The 18,789-nt window shown below is 37.5% G+C and overlaps 2 protein-coding genes across 3 annotated transcripts; one reads left to right on the top strand and one right to left on the bottom strand.

Annotated features, from left to right (window-relative positions):
* Positions 1-174: 174 nt before the first annotated feature.
* LOC135678250 (transcription factor bHLH115-like) lies at positions 175-5,791 on the bottom strand. The gene is made up of 8 exons (XM_065190830.1): positions 5,752-5,791; positions 5,590-5,673; positions 4,601-4,691; positions 3,214-3,373; positions 3,038-3,088; positions 2,148-2,225; positions 1,845-2,007; positions 175-658 (listed from the first exon to the last, which is right to left on the bottom strand). Exons 3-8 carry the CDS (start codon positions 4,638-4,640, stop codon positions 374-376), a joined length of 777 nt encoding a protein of 258 aa, XP_065046902.1. The 5' UTR covers positions 4,641-4,691; positions 5,590-5,673; positions 5,752-5,791; the 3' UTR covers positions 175-373.
* A 5,019-nt stretch (positions 5,792-10,810) lies between these two features.
* Positions 10,811-18,729, top strand: LOC135678247 (uncharacterized). 2 transcript variants are annotated; one of them, XM_065190824.1, is made up of 10 exons: positions 10,811-10,932; positions 11,810-11,885; positions 11,962-12,361; positions 12,796-12,895; positions 15,942-16,001; positions 16,301-16,400; positions 17,788-17,858; positions 18,081-18,142; positions 18,227-18,344; positions 18,594-18,729. In XM_065190824.1, the coding sequence occupies exons 3-10, from the start codon at positions 12,033-12,035 to the stop codon at positions 18,672-18,674; spliced, it is 921 nt and encodes a 306-aa protein (XP_065046896.1). In that variant the 5' UTR covers positions 10,811-10,932; positions 11,810-11,885; positions 11,962-12,032; the 3' UTR covers positions 18,675-18,729. The 2 variants fall into 2 exon arrangements, with proteins under 2 accessions (XP_065046896.1, XP_065046897.1); XM_065190825.1 differs by lacking the exon at positions 15,942-16,001.
* Positions 18,730-18,789: the final 60 nt, after the last annotated feature.

Genomic DNA, 18,789 nt, shown 5'->3' with positions numbered 1-18,789 from the left:
AATAAGTAGCAATACCAACGACTAGCACTACCTAATCCACCGTCAACGAGAGATAATAAGAATTACATCAAAGTCAGTTGAATGTGCACAGACACAGAGCTGCACTTCCTGCAGTGCAAATTTGTGCTCATATACTTGCAAGCACACAACAAACGTGGAGATTGCAAGTTCAAATTGTGAGAGTTCATAATGGAATGGATTAAAATGCCAGCTTTAACTCTCCTTTGTTTACAGCACAATGACCACATCACAAGGGTTACTAAACTCCTTTGATTTCAGATGCCAAAGTATTAAGATTCAGCGTCAGAGAGAAAAAAAAGTAGTACCGCATATAGGTGTCAGACATGCCACATGCTTTCTGCCATTGGTGTGCTTATGCATTGGGAGGCCAAAGCTTGGAGTCTTGTGTGGTATCCATGACAGCAGGGGGAAGCCATTGCCACATGGCCATGCCAGGGTAAGCAGGGAAGTGGGCAGCCTTGTTTGATGGGGCCTGAACATGCGGAGAAAACGTAGTAGGGGCGGCAGCAGGATGATATGCAAGTGGATGTGGCATGAAGCCAGAAGGAGCCATGCTTATGGCCTTGACTTGTTGCTCTAATGTCTCCTTATCAGCCTTCAATTTCATCTTCTCGTCTCGAAGCTCATTCTTCTCCACCTGATCATACACTTTTACCATCAGTGCAATCTTCAAAGCAGTATTATCAAATTTTGTCACAGTAATAATCAGATGGTTACAGAGAGAAGAAAGAAAGAAAAAAAAAATTGAAGAAAATATCTGTTTTTTTTTTCTTTCTTTAATGGCATCGTAAGCGTCCCATATCTTTCCTTCATTTAATCCCATCCCTTTAAATCATAAACAAACAAATCTCCAATTACAAAGAAAAACTTGAGCCTACCTAGGTTATATATAATTTAGAGAAATGGAATTAAAGAAAATTCTGCCAATGACAGAAACAAATATTGTAGACCAGATTTCTTTGCATTCATGGACCAAAAACTCAATTCTAAAAGATCTACCAAGAAGAATATCAAGCATTAACATTATGCCAACAACATATTGAAGCAATTTGGAGACCAGTTCCTCCAAATAGATGAACCATTGCAAAACCTTTTTCTTATGTATATCTCCACCCCCCCACAGGTACAGGACAAAGAAAGGCAAAGTGGAATGAAAAACAATAATTAACTATATAATGCAATGATCAAGTTGGATCATGGTGGTAGTAGTTATTAGATCAATTAAAGGACCACTTTCCCAGCTCTGCAGAGTCAGTATGGATAACCTACACAACTAATTAATAGAAACAATTATTGCTATTTATAAATTACTTTGGTATTCTTTATGTTTAAAACAATTACATCATGTATTATTATTATTATTATTATTATTATTATTATTATTATTATTATTTCATCGTCCTGATTATTCTTTCTAACTACTTTTACTCCACTTCTGCAGAGATACTAATCCCCCAATCTGGTAAGCTAATCCAACCAACTGCCATCCAATTATGTTGAATGATAAAACCAGTGTCTGCAGTACCGAAATGTACCGCCCGGTATGGGCGGTACGTACCGGTCCGATAGGTGGTCGGTACGCGGACCTTCTGTTACCGGTCCGACATTATAGTAGTATACTGTAGCACTATAACAATGCACTGTAGCACTGCTACAGTACCGTGGTATATCGTACCGTATCGGTACCGAGCCCAGGTCGAAATATCGGTACGGTACGATATTGCGAACCTCGGATAAAACTCTATTCCCAGCTCAATCATTTAAACCTTGCTTAGAGATCATTGTCACCCATCAATAGAGAAAGAATATGGACAGAATCAGACCTTCAGATCCTTAATTGTTTCTTGAAGCTTGTCATTCGATTCCTTAAGTTCCTGTGCTTCAGCTTTTAACTGTACCAACACACGAGCCGCATCACTTAGTATACTTGCCTTGTCAGACTTAGGAGTTCTACTGGGGTCAAGAATTAAAGACAGTTCTGAAAACCTACAGAGAACAGGAAATTCCAGATAAGTAGCATTACAGGAAATACAGCAGTAGCATTAACAGGGAAAAAGAAAAAAAATTGATCATGCTATTTACTAGCAGACTCTGGTATTTGAGAATTTTAGTTTAACAATGAGCACCTATCATTTAACTTATCGCGTCGCATTTTTTCACGGCAAGCTTTTGACTTGAGTCCAGTGGTTGAATCATCTCTAGCCCTGTAAAATCAAAGTTTATGTTAGTTTTAACGAGCCACTCAAAAGTATGACAGTGAAATTAGCTCATAATAATCTGGTTTTAGCTAGATAAAAAGAACCAAGTTGAAAAATATGAGTTAGACACCAATAAAATTTGGGATAAACTTATAATATGATCTCAGGCGTCCCGATCCCTGTTTCCCAAACTATAGCAAAAAAGCCCTAAATCTTCTCGTAGTTATTAAAAAACAATAATTGCAATCAAATTTGCTCCTTCCTAGTGACTCTTAAAGTGCTTCACAATATTAGCATGCTCCAAGCAAGTATATGGTGTAACTATATCTGCTTAGGTAACCAAGGAAGGTGAAGCAAGTCATAGCTAGCGGACATGATTCAGTTGAAAAACCTTTATACATACAATTTCTTCAGACGGCTGTCTGAAGAAACAAGGACCTAAGTATTACGCTTCTTAAACCTGACTCTTACCTTGCCATGTGAGACACTCTAATTCCACCTCAAAATTTGACCCTAAGGTTGTCCTGAAATCTGTGTTTGTATCAACATTCATTGCCTTCCTTTACATAGAAGAGATGCTAATCTCAAGTTCTCCCCTTTTGTAAGCCAACACAAACAATAAAAACGTAGTTTTGGAATATAGGAATCATAATATTTAATTACCCTACAACTATCACGCACATAAAGTAAGCCCCAGAATCCATCCCCCATCCAGAAAAAGTTGGAAAGAGAACAAAAGGAAGCAGAAAAGGATGAAGAACTGATTCCATTAACATGCTGTTGCAACATATCAGAATCAACATCAAGAAAACACCTACCTTTTCTTTAGGCTAGTCAGCTCCACACCATAAGCCTCCTCGATGCCCACTCTGTCACAGAATTCCCATTCCAAACACATTAGCGCAATTACTTCACAAACCAGTTAGCGTCAAGGCAATGCGATCTAGAGACGAGAAATGAACAAGAACAAAACACACGAAAAGAAGCAACGCACCCGGTGGTGGGTACCATGTCGCAGAAGCTCTCGATGGCGCAGCGCAACTCGGCATCGGATCCCCCGCCGTCGACCCAGTAGTCGTCGATCGAGTTGGATTCCATGGAAGGACACGCCCTCCTGCTCTTTCCTTCTCCCTTCTCCTCCCTCGATCCGATCCCTGTCGGAAGGGAAGAAACCAACCAACGGAAAAAGGGTTAGGGTTAAGGTTAGGATAAAGGTTCAGCTTCGGGATCCGGCGACGCCGAAGGATGAGAGAGAGAGAGAGAGAGAGAGAGAGAGAGAGAGAGGAAGGAGACGCGACGAGGAAAGGAGGGAGGGAAGGGCGGTTTTGTGCTGCGGGGAAAAGGAGCGCTTTTTATCTTCGGTGGGGCCTCGGCGAGCGCCCGTCACCGAATGTGGAAGGTGGAATGCTTCATTTATTTGCGATTTGATCCCTAAACCCATTAATCTTTTCACAATAGTCCTCTGCAGTCGTCAAATTAGAATAACAGTACCATGCATTCATTTCACGCAGAACTAATGACGCGTGCGGACGCTTATCCATTAAATTTACACAAAAACCCTTCCTTGTTTTAATTTTTGGTTTCTAATTCACTGTTATTTTCATAATCATCCTCTGACTTGATTAAATTTCAATACAATCCCGAGACATTTAATTACCGCCTAAATATTACAGAAAGATCTAAATAAAGCTTTCTACAAAAATAAAAACACTCGTCCATGTTTTATATTTTTTTTTTTCGTGCCCTTTTGCCGTTCCTACCCGTTAAAAACTTGTTTTGCTGATTTCTAATTTTTATTAGGTAATTCTGACTCCTAAGCTTGACGCACTCAGAATATAAATAATTAATTAAAGTTTCATGTTCCCGTCTATCTTCCACTTGGATCTAAATAATTTATGTCCATCTCATGTATGCTACTCTACATCGAAACATATCATATCATGTCTAGTAAAAAGTAATATCATGCTGAGATGCGTTTCTATGGGAATATATTGTGATCCAAAAGGTTAAAGGCCGACAAGACAATGATAGGGCTCGGATGATGATTTGATTATGACATGATCATGATAAGGGCGGGACATGAAAGGTGAGGAGAAAGAGGGTTAAGGCTTTGGTCTCAGGATATTTGGGACGCCGCATCTCTTCCATGACCGCACATTAAGGTCGAACAGAGAGGGGCCAAGTGCTACAGTGGGGCAGTGCCTGCGTTGACATCTTGGGAAGTGTTCAAGTAAAGCTTGGTTTCACATCATGGTGGAGAAATAGTGTTGACATACTAAATCTACAAAAGTAGGGCTCACTTTGATCAAGATTCTTGTGAAAAAGTTACATTGAAGAACACAAACGAAAAAGGAGAAAAGATAAGAAAGGAACATAAATACCTTGAAAGAAGAGGCATGTGGGTGGCATGGGCACTTCCATGGATATACACAGCCTTGGTTTTCGTTAGGTTTCTTCTCCCGAGCTGCTACACTGCACTTTCGAAGGTTAGTGATTTGATTGATGATGAAAAGAATGGACGGAAAATGAGAATCATAACATCAGATATCTTATATAGACAAAAATCATTTAGCATTTCAACAAAAATTGGGAGGCATCCAAAGTGGCTATAAAATTATTTTTGCAGATTGGGATGGCAACAAAGTTGTTTCAGAGGAGGCAGTTGTAAGAAGCTTGTTTTGGCTGCAAGTTAAAGTGCAGGCTGTGATAAGGTGTGGAAGATGATCTGGAATTTAAAGACTCCCAATAACATTGAAATCTAGGTTCGGTGGTTCTGCCATAACATACTTCTCTCAGCTAATAATAACTTGAATTAGAAGGGAATTAAAATCTCAAGCGAAGTCTTAGGAACAGATGCAGCAAGTTAGATTGCTTTGCATGCAACTATAAAGTGTGAAACATTCCAGGCAGCCAGGTCTCATATGGGCTCTAAAGTTAGATATGTTGTTCCCAGGGACCTTTAGGAGTCTGAAAGATTTGTTCTGGTTTTTTCTGAACATAAGAAAGAAACCAAATTGAGGAGATTGATCAGGATGTCTGGGCTACTTGATAGGGCCACAATGAGCTGAGTGGTGAAACAGGTATATTTTGACATTAGTGTCCACAACATACCTGTTCACCTCTCAACTCACTCATAGGCATACTTAATAGGGCTACTCGATTAACCACACAAGATTTATTGTAGCCAACCATGTAAGTGATAAAGAACAAGTCACATTGATAACAACAATATAAATGAATATGTGATACTGTCAATTATCAATATGCAACACAAAGAATTCGATAAAGAGCTATTAAAAAATTTCAAAGATTCAAGTACCACCATGCACCTAAATCCTCGAGAGATTCACAGACAAAAGAAATATCCTACCTTTAAGCTTTAAACAACACAGAAACTGCAACCTGAAATTTTCTGTCTTCAAGCTTTTGAGCCAGGAAACTGAGAAAATATGCACTGCACAAGTCAAAATAAACACAAAAGTTCAGGGCTAAATCAAATCACAAAATAAAACCTCAAATAAATGAAAATTACAGCTATCAGTAATGACTAGAAGGAAAGCTCTTCTTTAGATCCCTTCCCAATAAAATTTCTGCGAGAAAAAACATGAGCATGAAATCCTAAAACTTGCTCTCCCAAAAGCCATAATCTTCTACAGCTAAGAATGCAAGATATTGGAAGCAAAAATAGCTGGAGAACCACTAGAAATGCAAGATATCAGCTTAATTTCTTAAGCGGAGTTCTGGACATTCCATGTTCAGCTTAATTTTAGTTTGATCCAAAGGAGAGTGGAGCATCACTATTTCCAGATCTAGCATGTGTTTCTTATTTGATCTGGTCGAGACTCATATGGCTAGCATTTAGCATCTTACTATTACTTGACAGGAGAGGAATATGGACCGATCTGAACATGGAATGTGTCGATATCTGGATGCCAATAGACAGAATAGTAATGCCTCATTGTGAAACCAAAAGCCATCTTGTTTGCGTACTATGCACTCAGTGCAGGCAGGTTCCAAATGTTCGAGGAGATGGAATCAACATTTACAGTTTAAGATCACTCATAAATGTTAGCACCTGTTACAAAGAAACGAAGATCAAGAGAACTGAGTGAAAATTTTAATGGCAAAGCTCCAAACATATGCAACACTTATAAGTAGACAAACTTGAACCAGAAATCTTAAAAAGTGACAGCAAGTATAAATTTCTAGTTACTGAGCCAATAAAATTGCTTGCAAGATTTCAGCAAATTTAGAAAGAGTTTGCAAGGATTTCTTACTATAAATGTGTAAGAAATCTAGGGAGACGGGCAAAGAAAGAACAGATGACCATGACCAATATTAAATGGGGTATGAGAGTTCAATTTCTCTTGCCATCACCAACCCAATCTTAAAAGTGCCTCTCAACTCCAATACGTCCACTTTTATCATCTTATCCATTTCCTTGTAGCTCATGATTGAGGCATTTCTTTGCCACAAAGATAATGCATTTCTTGCAGCAAAATTAATATTCCAAAGAAAAGATAATGCATCAAAGAGAAACACAAAACATTTCTCCAGACAATTTCCACTAGTAAACTTTAATTTTTGTCCTATGTCTTACATTTTCTATCACGAAGCAATTCAATGTGACTGAAAAAAAATCAGCAGGATGAAGCAACAAGGCAAAATTTTTTAGCATCTCATAATCAACAAGGCAGCAAACAAAATCCATCCTCGTAGCAAAGTGATCAAAGGGGTCAGGAACATGGAAACTATATGCAAGACAATCCAGTTATGCTGAGTTACTACACCCTTTAGCCATCATTCAAACAAAATGAGCAGAATTTGCATTAGTTGCCCTAGAATTGAACCCCATTGCCACAGCGGAACAATTGATGGACCATGCGATCTTCAGATTTTTGTTATCAGCTCTGCAATTGCTACGAATCTGAATCTAAAATGCACTAAGAGTATCTCTACACCCAGACATTAACTAGAAGAGAAAACAGATCAAGCTGTAAAGAAAGGCCGAGAGTTATAGAGTCGGGCGAATACCCTCTCCTGAGGGCCCATGGGTCCACGGAGCCTATGGCCGTGGCACTGATGGACCCTCGACGCCCCATCTCTGCAATCGCCAGCCTTCTTCCACCACCACCACCACCTCCTCCTTCTCCCCTGTTTCCGGTAATTGCTCCTGGCTGTTGCTGATGATGATTCCCCTCACGTTCTCGCCTCTCGACTGAGCCGGATCCTTTCTGCTCCGCAGTAGATGAGATAAGGATGACGACTCTTCGTAGAGGAGAAGGAACAGCACCAAGAAGGGCGGCGATGAGAGTGTTGGAGAGAGGACGGCGATAGAGGATGAAACGGAATTAGGAGGGAAGCAAAAGAACTCTAATTTTCCGTTTTTTGAGCTAAATATAATTAATATTTATATTAGCCACAATATATCTATTTTCACTAACATATTGGGGACGACATTAAAATATTTTTAATGCAAGAAAAAAGTTATTAAAAGCATAATTTGACATAATTCATATTTTTTAAAAAGTAGTTTAATAGGTATGAAACTAATTTTACGCTATAAATATAATTTTATTATATTTTTATATATTTTAAAATTTAAATTTCACTTGTTATCCATCACAAAAACTTAATAGAGGTGTTCAAATCAAATCAAAAAAATTAATCTAATCAAAATTAAATCTAAATTGAACTAATTCAAAATTAAATCTAATCAAAAAAATCACTTGTTATTCTAAATTGTTGTCCAATTGGATAAAGATTCCGACTCGATTCAATTGAATTTAACTAGTTCATTATATATATATATAAGGTAGTTACATCAATTAATCGAATTGAATTAATTACTTTTTAATTAATTCAATTAGATAGCTCTGAAACTATTGGTTTGAATCTTATAAAATTATGTAATTATCTCTGAAGAGCATATTAGGAGGGAAGGAGGGACACTTCTAACATAAAAATTAATTGAGATACTTTTCTACATAAATTCCCCATATAAATTTGTATAATTAAAATATTAATACGAAAATTACACTGATGATTAACTCGTCATTGATATGAGTGTTCCCATTTCAGCCATATAATGACAGATTCAGAATTGCTTGTAAAAGCATTAAAAACAATGCTACACATTATATTAACCAAGGAAATTAGATTATTCAGTAATAATTAGTGTTTTCATTGCACTAATATCATTCTGAATACATAGTTTTAATGTCAGATTCAGAATTGCTTGTAAAAACATTAATATCAGTGTTTTTATCTATCATAGCTACATACCAATATTTGTACTAAATTTTATATCAACCATGGCAATTGGATTATCAGTAATAGCAACTATTCCTTGTGTTCTTCAGATAATCTCAAATATAAGAAACAAACTTGAAGCCAACGAAATGGTGTACAGCATCAGAGACCATGGTTTTACTGTCCATTGATGGTCACTTCATGCACTCTACGTGACTTCTGCACTCTCTTCCTCCCACTTGCTGACGCTATAGAATTTTTGTTCTGGTGTCGAGTGCTTGTGCTTTTTGCACTTCGAATCCTACATCCTATTCATGGAGGATCTTCTTCCCTTTCCTGTGGCTTTGGCAGTAATAATCCATCTTAATCACATCTCTTTACCCATGGAAGTTCTTCAGATCCTAATATGGGCGTCAGGGAAATCTCATAGACAAGGATATATAAGATGTCTTCTTCTGCAAGCACGGTTCAACGGACAGCCATTAATGCACCAAGCGGCAACCAAGGTGGAGTACGAGAAGGACCAACATGCACAGTGTCCTGTGGGAGATGAGTCAGCTACTGTGCTGCATGCCTTGGTCTTTGTGGTTTCATGGCTTGTGGCCACTACTGGACTTTACCTTGCCTAGTGAGAGACCAGTGAAGGTTCTGCAAGTACTCAAACAAGTGCCTGGAATCGAGTGTTTCCTTGGGTTTGGCGCCGCCCATTCCTTTTCCCTTCTTTGCTGTTGTCTTGCCTCCAATGACCCTTACTGCTTTGATGTCTGCTTTAGTATTTTATTGATGTTTGGTTTTGATGCACGATGAGCAATGAGATTAGGTATGGGGATTAGAATATCCATCTACACACACACTTTTGTGCTACCTGAATCTATAGGTAGGTGTCCATTGTTCTGAATCTTCTGCACTCCTTTCACTTTAGGTGAAGTCACCATTGTGACGCTTGATTGTTAAGACACAGTCTTCCACTGTATATAGTTCATATCTTCGGGTTTTGCAGAGCTGCAGGAGACAATAATAAGACCACTGTGAAGTCTATCGAACCTTAGTTCCTCTTCAGCTTCTTCTCGTCTCATCTACGTAGTTAGGTAGATAGAAAGGGTGAAAGATGGCTTTAAGGTTACATTCAAATAGCAGTGACTTAATTGGACATTTATAGAATCACAACATGTTTAAATGCTTGTGTTTGCAATCACTACAATTACTGCGACACTTAAATGTTTGACCATTGTTGACCATGAATACCAAAAAAATTATATTTATTTATTTAATTTAACGAAAAGAAGAGACGAAAAATAAAAGAGTGGCCATACAGGTGTCTACGTGGGTACAACAATTGTCCTGCGTGTACTGCCGGTGAGACATACTGGGGTGGGTCCTACCAACCCAACTCTGCCCTGCTTCAGTGTGTATGGGTGCATTTATATTGGAAAGAAGGATCGGTGGGTCCCAGTTTGTGCCATTTTTATTTTTATTTTACCACAGACGACCCCACCTCCACCAGCCCATGGCCGCCACATCCATCCACTAGAGTCACGCCACCTGTCCCGTGTCGACTGGCTCTTGTCGCTGTTATCTCCGACCACCACTCGAGTCTTTTGGTAATTCTGTTTCCCCCGCCCCGCACGGTGTTATACCCGCCGTCCACCTTTCCGAATCGTGAGCCGCACCTGGGGATCCCGTGCATGGGCTGCGGGTGGGCCCCGCGTCTCACATCCTCCTGCGCTTGACACGTTAGCTCTGGTTCTCGAGCCACCCGCCAAAAAGCACGTATCCGTACACTGGGCACCGTAGCGGATCCGGATCGCTTAGCGCTTCCGTCCTTTCTCTATCGCCATTATCGTCGTTAGATCGTTGCGCCCGAGATTCCGGCCATTTTACTCGCCTCTTGACACCCTTACTGGAAGTGAGACGCTCCACCGACGGTCCCTTGCGTTGCCGCATGCCTGTCTCGTCAGTGTTTGGTGGGTCTGCGGGGTCCACTATTTGGACAAGCGCATTGAACATTGAGAAGGCAGGTAGCTTAGTCGCGTGGCTGTGAAGGGGTGGGAAAAGTTCTTCCAAGGAATCTTTAGTAGTTTAGAGCACCAGTTTTTGAAAACTTCTTTTCTGTACGGAGAAACAGATTCGAGATTCCCGCAACGGTGAAACGAACCGAGGATGATCGGAACCGGGTGGGCTCAACCGTCCGATCCGCGGCCCACCGAATTGCGAGGTCGCCTTTCGAAACGGACGGATACAAATGCGACACGTGTTAGCACTTTGCCGCCACTGGGTGGTAATTAAGCAAGAGTTGAGGGGCAATTCCTGTCCTCTGATCCCAACTTAAGTAGGCGAGAGCGGTGGGAGCCGAAACGGCTGCCAGGAATCTGATCTCCGTCGAGCGCGATCGATCGAGCAGGAGGGAGCAGGAGTGGATTAGCATTGAATTAAGGAAGAAAGAATCGAGACCAAAGAGGAGGTAATGACCCGATTGTGCTGTTGGAATTTGCACCCTACTTCCATCTCTTTCTCTCTGCATTTTTATGAATTTTTGCTGATTTTTTGAAATTATTTTAGTCATATGATTCATCAGAGGTTGATAGTCCCGGAAAATAATAATTAAAATATGTCAAATCGCTAACAGTTGTGATTATTTATATAATGATAAATCGTTGATATAATTGGTGGTTGAATCGATCACATATCCGCTCAATCGTTAATATTGCCACTTTAATCGACATATTTATTTGGAATTTTTTTAGGAAATGGGAACGGACAACTAATTTTGCAACTTCTTAGAAGAAGGGTAGGTTAGATAGGCGACTACGTTGAGAAGATTAGATGAAAAACAAAGTATTCTTGAAAGGAATATGTGTCTGGTAAGGAATTTTTTTATTTTATGTTCTCATTGAAAAGGACAAAATGCATAGCGTTGGGGAGCAAAAGTTTGGAATCTTGTTCTCGTTCCTCGTGCTCCCATGAGGAAGTGGAGTGCGAGTATCCGAAAGTTGTCATTCTGTTCCGTTTCAGTTTCGTTTCCTGTTGTGGAGTGTTTTTGGGCTTAGCTTGGGATATGTTGGGGAATTTTAGATATGTGATACGGTTCTTGGACGCTAGTGGGGCTTTTTTTGAAGACTAGGGTTTTGATCAACGTCTAGAAGGATGGAAAGAATTTTCTTTTTTTGGCTTCTCGAGCGGTTTGAAATTCTCGGAATGCAGTTTAGGAGGTTTTTGGTGGCTATTTTCATCAAGATTAAATCTTTAGATTTTTGAAATTTGAGAAGCTCGATTCGTAAGTAATGTCTTACTTTTTCTATATAATTTTACTTGATTCAGTCTTCTTGGTTTCTTTGCAGGAAAGGCTGCGACTTCATATCCATTCTGTTTTCAGTGGCAATTAAGATGTTGGTGATCCGGACTATAGATCAACTGGTATTATAAAATGGTTTTACTATATCTTGATTTCACTGTTTCTTCAAAAAATAGTGACTACATAATGTTTGCTTAGGGTGGGTGCTGTGGAGTAATTACGGATAATGCATGATAAATTTGGAGCCTTCAGAGTGCAGTTAGCATTAGATGGCGACTGATTCTAACATGGGTTCTCACCAATCAAGCGTTCCTTTTTCTTTTCATCATCCTCGTATGGTCTCTTTCCAGTCAAGTGCACTAAATAGCTCAACAGAGATGATTCCTGTTGACATGTGCAGTTTGGATATGAACAGCAACATGGCCAGCATGTTTGTCTCTACTGGCTCTGACATGATAAATAATATGGATGTGATGACTGCAGCTTGGTGCCCTGCAGGAACAGTTCGTGAACCAATACCAAGGTTTACACATGTGACAGGGTTACCTGCATATTGGTCTCCAGATGAACTGAGATTGTTGAATATAGGTCTTGTCAAGTATGTATGATATCTGCATTATGTTGGTTTCTAAAATAAGTGTTTCCTTTGACCTTGTTTATTGTTCAGCTTTATCATGGAGGATGGATGTTGAAATATTGTAGATTAGCTTGGAAATTTGTTTCATAAGGCACTTGGAGTTCTGTCACAATCTTTCCATTGAATTGAGTTTTGCATCTTCCTTCATTTGAATGTTCTCGACAGGATTTGCTCTTCTATTGTGTCTCATGCATGAATATTGATACTCGTTTCTTTTGTCATGTGTCATTTTAGGCACTCAAGTTTCTTTGCAGGCATCAAGTATCGAGGATTAGCATGAATTTTCAATAAATTGACATATATTTTACGTTTTTGTGGATTTGTTTTGGGAGTTCTATACTGAGAGTGTCAGGATATGGCCTTACATTAACTGTTTTTCTGTCTATGAATGACAGATATGCTAATAAACAAAGTGTTTCAAAGTATGCTGAGATAGCTTCCATGCTGCCTCAGAAGACTATAAGAGATGTTGCATTGAGGTGTCAGTGGATGACTGTAAGTTTTCATTTTTATTTTATGTAAAATTTAACCATTTCATTGTGCTTGATTTATTATCTAGATATTTATTTGTCATTGTATGTAACCGACATTTTCTTTTTGTTAGTTAGAAAACACTATTTGAGGGATATAAGTTTTCATTTTTATTTTATGTAAAATTTAACCATTTCATTGTGCTTGGTTTATTATCTAGATATTTATTTGTCATTGTATGTAACCTACATTTTCTTTTTGTTAGTTAGAAAACACTATTTGAGGGATATAATTATCTCATGTTACAATTATGTACCATTGCATTGGATAACACTATTTTTTGAGTTCTTAGTCATCTTCACGTATCTTTAAGAATCATTAGCAATTGTTGGAAGCAAGGATCGAAATATCGTATCGTACCGGAGTTTCGACATTCGCATGAGAAGAGAAACTATATATATATATATATATATATATATACATACACACACACACATCGCCTGATAGCGGGCGATCCGTGTATCAATTTGCTGATGGACCGATATGTACCGCCCGGTACAAGCGGTATTATTCGAAATTGAAGACCTTGATTGGAAGATCATTATTTCAAATATGCCAAATGCTTTGTTTATCTACAGATTTAAAATTTCCTTGGAAGACAGGCATCTTGGGCAATTCTATTGCAGCAAGTGACTTTTCTGGTTAAGTCGATTTGGGGTTTCACATCCAGTATCTCTTATCTGACCCATTTTTTTCCATCGTAGTAGATTTAGAGTGGGAATGCTCTGCTTGTTATAGGTTTTACTTCATTGCAAATATCTATCTATGTAGTGTCTAAGTGAAGAGGTACATAATTGGGACATTTTAGGACAACAATGCCTAAATTTGGCAATGGATTTTGTTACGAGCACTGTTATCCTTTTAAATAATATGATTATAAAAAGTTTCTAAGATTCCCTTAGTTGTTTCTTAATCTACCTCGTTAATTAGAGTAGTAAAAGAGAAGAAGTGCTGATATTTTGTCTCTAACCAGTCAGTTTTTGTCTTTTCTCATGTTCTCACTGTTATAGCGAATGCAACCAAGGTTTTTTGGAAGGAGTGGTTTCCTTTGGATTTGGAATCCATTTTGTACGCTGACCTTTTTAGGTCTTTTTGTAGACATTTAAAGATATAATATATCTTTTTTTTCTGGATTAAAAAAGAAAGTCAAGTGCTTGGGAGTTGGGATAAAATTGTTCAGATTACCCACTTTGGACCTCCAATATAAGGACTGAAAGGGCCTCTTTTATCTGTCGGAGAAGAATCGACACAGGAAAGTAGTAGTGATTTCAATTTTCATTTTTGTTTCTTTGTGGTTAATGGCTTTGTGCTTGTGCTTTAAGTGTCCAATCATTTTCATGCCTTTAACCTGCATAATTTATGCAGATGTGGAAATGCTAAAGTTGATTTGTGAAAGCTTAAATTCACTGAATCTCTACAAATGGGCTCTCAAGAAATACAATCTTACAAACTTCAAAAATTATGATATTTTATATTTTTTGTTCTTTTGGCATGTGATTAGCAAATGCATTTCTTGGATTTCCACCCTGCAAAACTATATGAAGTATAACATATGATGTGAAATGTTCTTTGTCTGGGGCCTGTAACTTCAGTACATTTGAAATTAAAACAAAAAAACACAATTGGCCCGGATGTAAATGTATAATCTATTTTCATTTGATAAATGATCCATGCTTCTATGGTTACATGTCACGTTCTTATGGATAAAAAGTTTGATGTAGCTTTGTTCTCTATAGTTCATTGTCCTAATTGAGTTGGCATAAAAATGATGTGTCATAACATTTTCTTTGGTTCAATTACTGGCATCCTTGTTAGAAGAGAGCTTGACAGAACAAAAGTCACATTTTACAATTATTTTCCCATTCTAATTAAAAACTGAAAATTTAATATATAAGATATGGAACTGTCGAGGGAAACAAGGGTCAGGCTTTTCTAGAGAGACATGTTAAACACTTCACTGAAGTTTAAGGCTTTTGCTGTTAATTTGCAACATCATTTAAAGTATGCATGCCATAGCATTTGAATTTGAAATTTAATTTGTAAAATTGCTCATAATGGCTGTAATGCACAAACATTTGACCAGATTAGATCTCAATTGTTGAAATCACTCACATGACATGATATAGCAAATAGATAATATTTAGTCAGTCATTTTTGCTATGAAAAGATCTCACACCTAGTCTTGTTTCAGTATCAAAAATTCCTTATGAGTTAGGGTTCCTTGCCAACATGTCAAATCGGGGTTGTGACTTAACTAACAGCTATGGTATATGCTACAAAGTTTTTTCCCCTTATTTTATGTTGGATTATCTTGTTGATAGAAGAATGGAGGGAAGCTAAAGAATTGGAGAAGTTTTCTCCTCTCTACAGATGACTGTGATGGACATGTTATGCCTCCACTCTTTTGGATTGAAATTGACAACATGACATGATCGACTCAAATGTTAAATTTGGGTGCAGGTGTTGTGTCTTACTATCATTATTGTGCTGAGCTGGAAGGTGCACCAGTACTTGCCATTGGCATGCTGGCAAAGAGTGTAGCATACAGAATAACTTGTTTTGTTGTTTAACTTTTTAAACGAAGTAATACCCATAATTCTGTTGAAAGTAGAATATTTTCAGCTATCCAGGTTCTGGAGTGTCAGAGTAGAGTTGCATGCTGCACATCCTGCACAGAATTCTGATTTTAATGGATTGTGAGATGCCTAGTTTACACTTGTAGCATTTAATCGTAACATAATGATGGGTTAGACCACTTCTCCTAATCTTAAGCTGATGGGAAAGGGCCCAAATTTATATTTAAGCTCTAATAGTAGCTCGCCCTCATGCAAACCGGATGAATGAGTGCAGTGACCACTTATACTAGTTAGCTTTTGGATAAACTGGGAGTGGTATAAAATTTAACAGACCTAACAATCAGCGTGTGAACTATTTTAAGTACTCTAGTAACATTAATTTAACTTTCTGATTTATTTTTACATCTGTTACAATACATTGGCCTGCCTTGCAGAACAAGGGAAATGGAAACAAGCGGAAGATTGAAGAATATTATCCAGCAAAAACGATGAAAGTAACTCTTTAAATAATCTGCTTGGTTATCTTGTTAATGGCCCTTTCCTTTATTTTTTATTGTTACAGGAAATTTAGTTTCAGATTTCATGTTTTACCTTGCTCAATTTTGTTTGGTATTATTTGGAACTCTTTTTTTTTTTTTTGACAATGTGTCACATTGAACTAATTCTATTGGCATGTGATATAAAATCTGTTCTTGGCATTAAATTTCTCATTATATTCTCCCCAAAATATTATTGCCTTGTTGATGCCTTCAATAAGCTCAGTCTTGATTCTCTTTTTCTTATGATGCTTTAGGATATGATGGTGGGTTCTTCCTCAACGGCAAATATCCATATTGCTCCTAATTCACTTCCGTTGCATCAGATGAACAACTATAATCGTTTTCAACCCGTAGGTTGGTGTACAAAACTGAAATATCTTTTTGTTTGCTCTTGCTCACCTTTTGATACCCAAAATGTGTGAAATGTCCCATTGCCTATGTCCTTGTATTAGGTGCACTCATGCTTACATTTGCTGCTACAGTCAATTATCTATGTCAATTTGATTTGTTGACTACCACCCATTGTTTCGCTGAATCCAGTTAGACTTTTGCTAGGTGCATCTTTTCTGATGATGATGTGGTTAAAGTTAGAGATTTTCAATTGAACCTCTGGTACTATAAAAATAGATTGCCCTAGTCTAATAATTAAAATTTATTACATACTGACCCAGCATGTAATTTAAAATCATATTATTTAAAATATATATGACAGTCAAGACAGTCAATGACGGCAAACTGTAAGTAAACAAAATTTACCAGTAAATTAATTGCAGTAAAATAACACCTTAAATTGAATAACTCAAATGAAAAAGAAGTGATCCCACAGGATTTTGAGTTGCCAAGTTCTTGTTAGAAATGGAGCACCATAAATGCCTAACTTGCTCTGTTGATAACTGAAAACACTTGATTTTTAATACAACTCTCATTTTACAGAAGAATCTTGATCATAATATGAAATTTTATGAGCATATTAAGAAATTACCATAGTGGTGTTAGGACATTATTGATGTTTGGTTGACTTATATAGAATTTTGTCACATTTCTGCCTAATAAAACTGCACCAATCAAATCCATTAAAAATTGCAGGCACGTCGGTTCTAGAACAGAACTTGTTGACTTATATGCGATGAAAACCGGCTGCTTGTTTTCCTCATAAAACAGTACAGGATCTGAGTACCCTTCTGCTGGCAAATTTTGGTATATACCATGTTTGCTATTCATGGAACCTTATGAAAAACTTAGTGAATTCGTTTTGTCCCTTCAATTGTTGAATTTGAAATTGTTGTTTTCGTGAATATCTTGTGGGTCCTTGCAAAATTATAATGAGTTAAAACCTCTTCAGATGTGCTTAGTGTGAGTTATGTTATCTCTTAATGTAATTTACATAATGTTGAGTTTAGATGATTTTGTTACTACATCTATGAATACTTCTGTGCATATATATTTATTTCTTTTCTTCAAATAAGAAGAACCTTTAATTACTAAAAAGTTAAGTCTACAATATGACATGTGGAGGTCATCATGCAAAATGGATGTTAAATCCGAAGGAAAGTTCTCCCTTTCTTTCCAAAAATAGGACAGATTGTGTTAGCTTTTCCTCCACTAATAAACATCTGTACTTTTTCATTAATAAAGTGATTTTTTTCCAGCTTCGTAGCTACCTCATGAATCTGACTAGTGGTTTTGTGTCATTATAATCGTCCATTGTTTGTTTGGCTTATACTTCCCACTTTGGATGCAGAAACGAAGCATCTTATTGACGAAAATTACAGCTGTCTGAGGGCTATTGCAAAAAATTTAGAAGAGGGCACGGTCTGTTGTCTAATATCCTGTGTTTTTCTATGATTGCCAGTATTTTTTTATATGCACAAGTGCCAGAAGTTTTTTGTTCTCTCTTGGACATTTTGTTGCTTTTGTTACGTGACAAATTTGAAATGATTCTTACAACTTCCAAGTTTGTAGTCGGTTTGCCCTGAAATAGATTGACATATTTTTATTAGATCGAACATGTTCTATTGATTCTCAACTTTGCAGGTACAAGAGAACATTAGTTTATTTCTTCACACGAGAAATAACATCACTGTGATCGAGAACAGGTAAAATGCTGTCCAACTCTTTTGGGATGCTTGTTTGATGATTGATTTGTGAAGCATTGCCATTATTATTATTATTATTTGCAGGATAAACGCAATGTCAGCAACAACAAACCATCTTCCTTTGTCAATGACACATATGCCTCCTTTGCCAATATCTGTAAATGATCAACTTCTCAGCAGTCTTATCCCTCTTAACGGAAATGTAAGCTTCTTTCTCTCTTGAATCATAGTGTTGCATTATAATTTTTAACTTCTCAGCAGTCTTATCATTATTGAATTATTTTGAGGTATCATCCTATAAGTCATAAAATCACTTAACAGTATATGGATGCTCTGCTATTAGTAGTATCGATAGTTGAATAGATTGGAAAGATAAATGACAAAGGAAGATATTGATGCACCAAATCAGTGCTTCATGAGCTGAGCATTTGTGTGGACTATGACTTTGTAGGTTATCTACACTGCACCTCGAAACAGTCATTTGCAACTGGACCCAACATGCTTCGGACCTCCCCAAATGATGACTCGATGAGCTCATTCAAGCTTCTTAAAGATCTCAACTTTGTAGCCTCAACTCTACATTCCAATTTTAATTCTAGTTGTGTATATTCGCTGCAGAACTGATAGATATTCTTGGATGTAAGAAA

Source organism: Musa acuminata, chromosome BXJ1-7 (assembly GCF_036884655.1).
Source record: "Musa acuminata AAA Group cultivar baxijiao chromosome BXJ1-7, Cavendish_Baxijiao_AAA, whole genome shotgun sequence".
Lineage (NCBI taxonomy): Eukaryota > Viridiplantae > Streptophyta > Magnoliopsida > Zingiberales > Musaceae > Musa > Musa acuminata.
The sequence above is the reverse complement of the archived record's forward strand: the minus strand, read 5'-3'. Positions and strand labels throughout refer to the sequence as shown.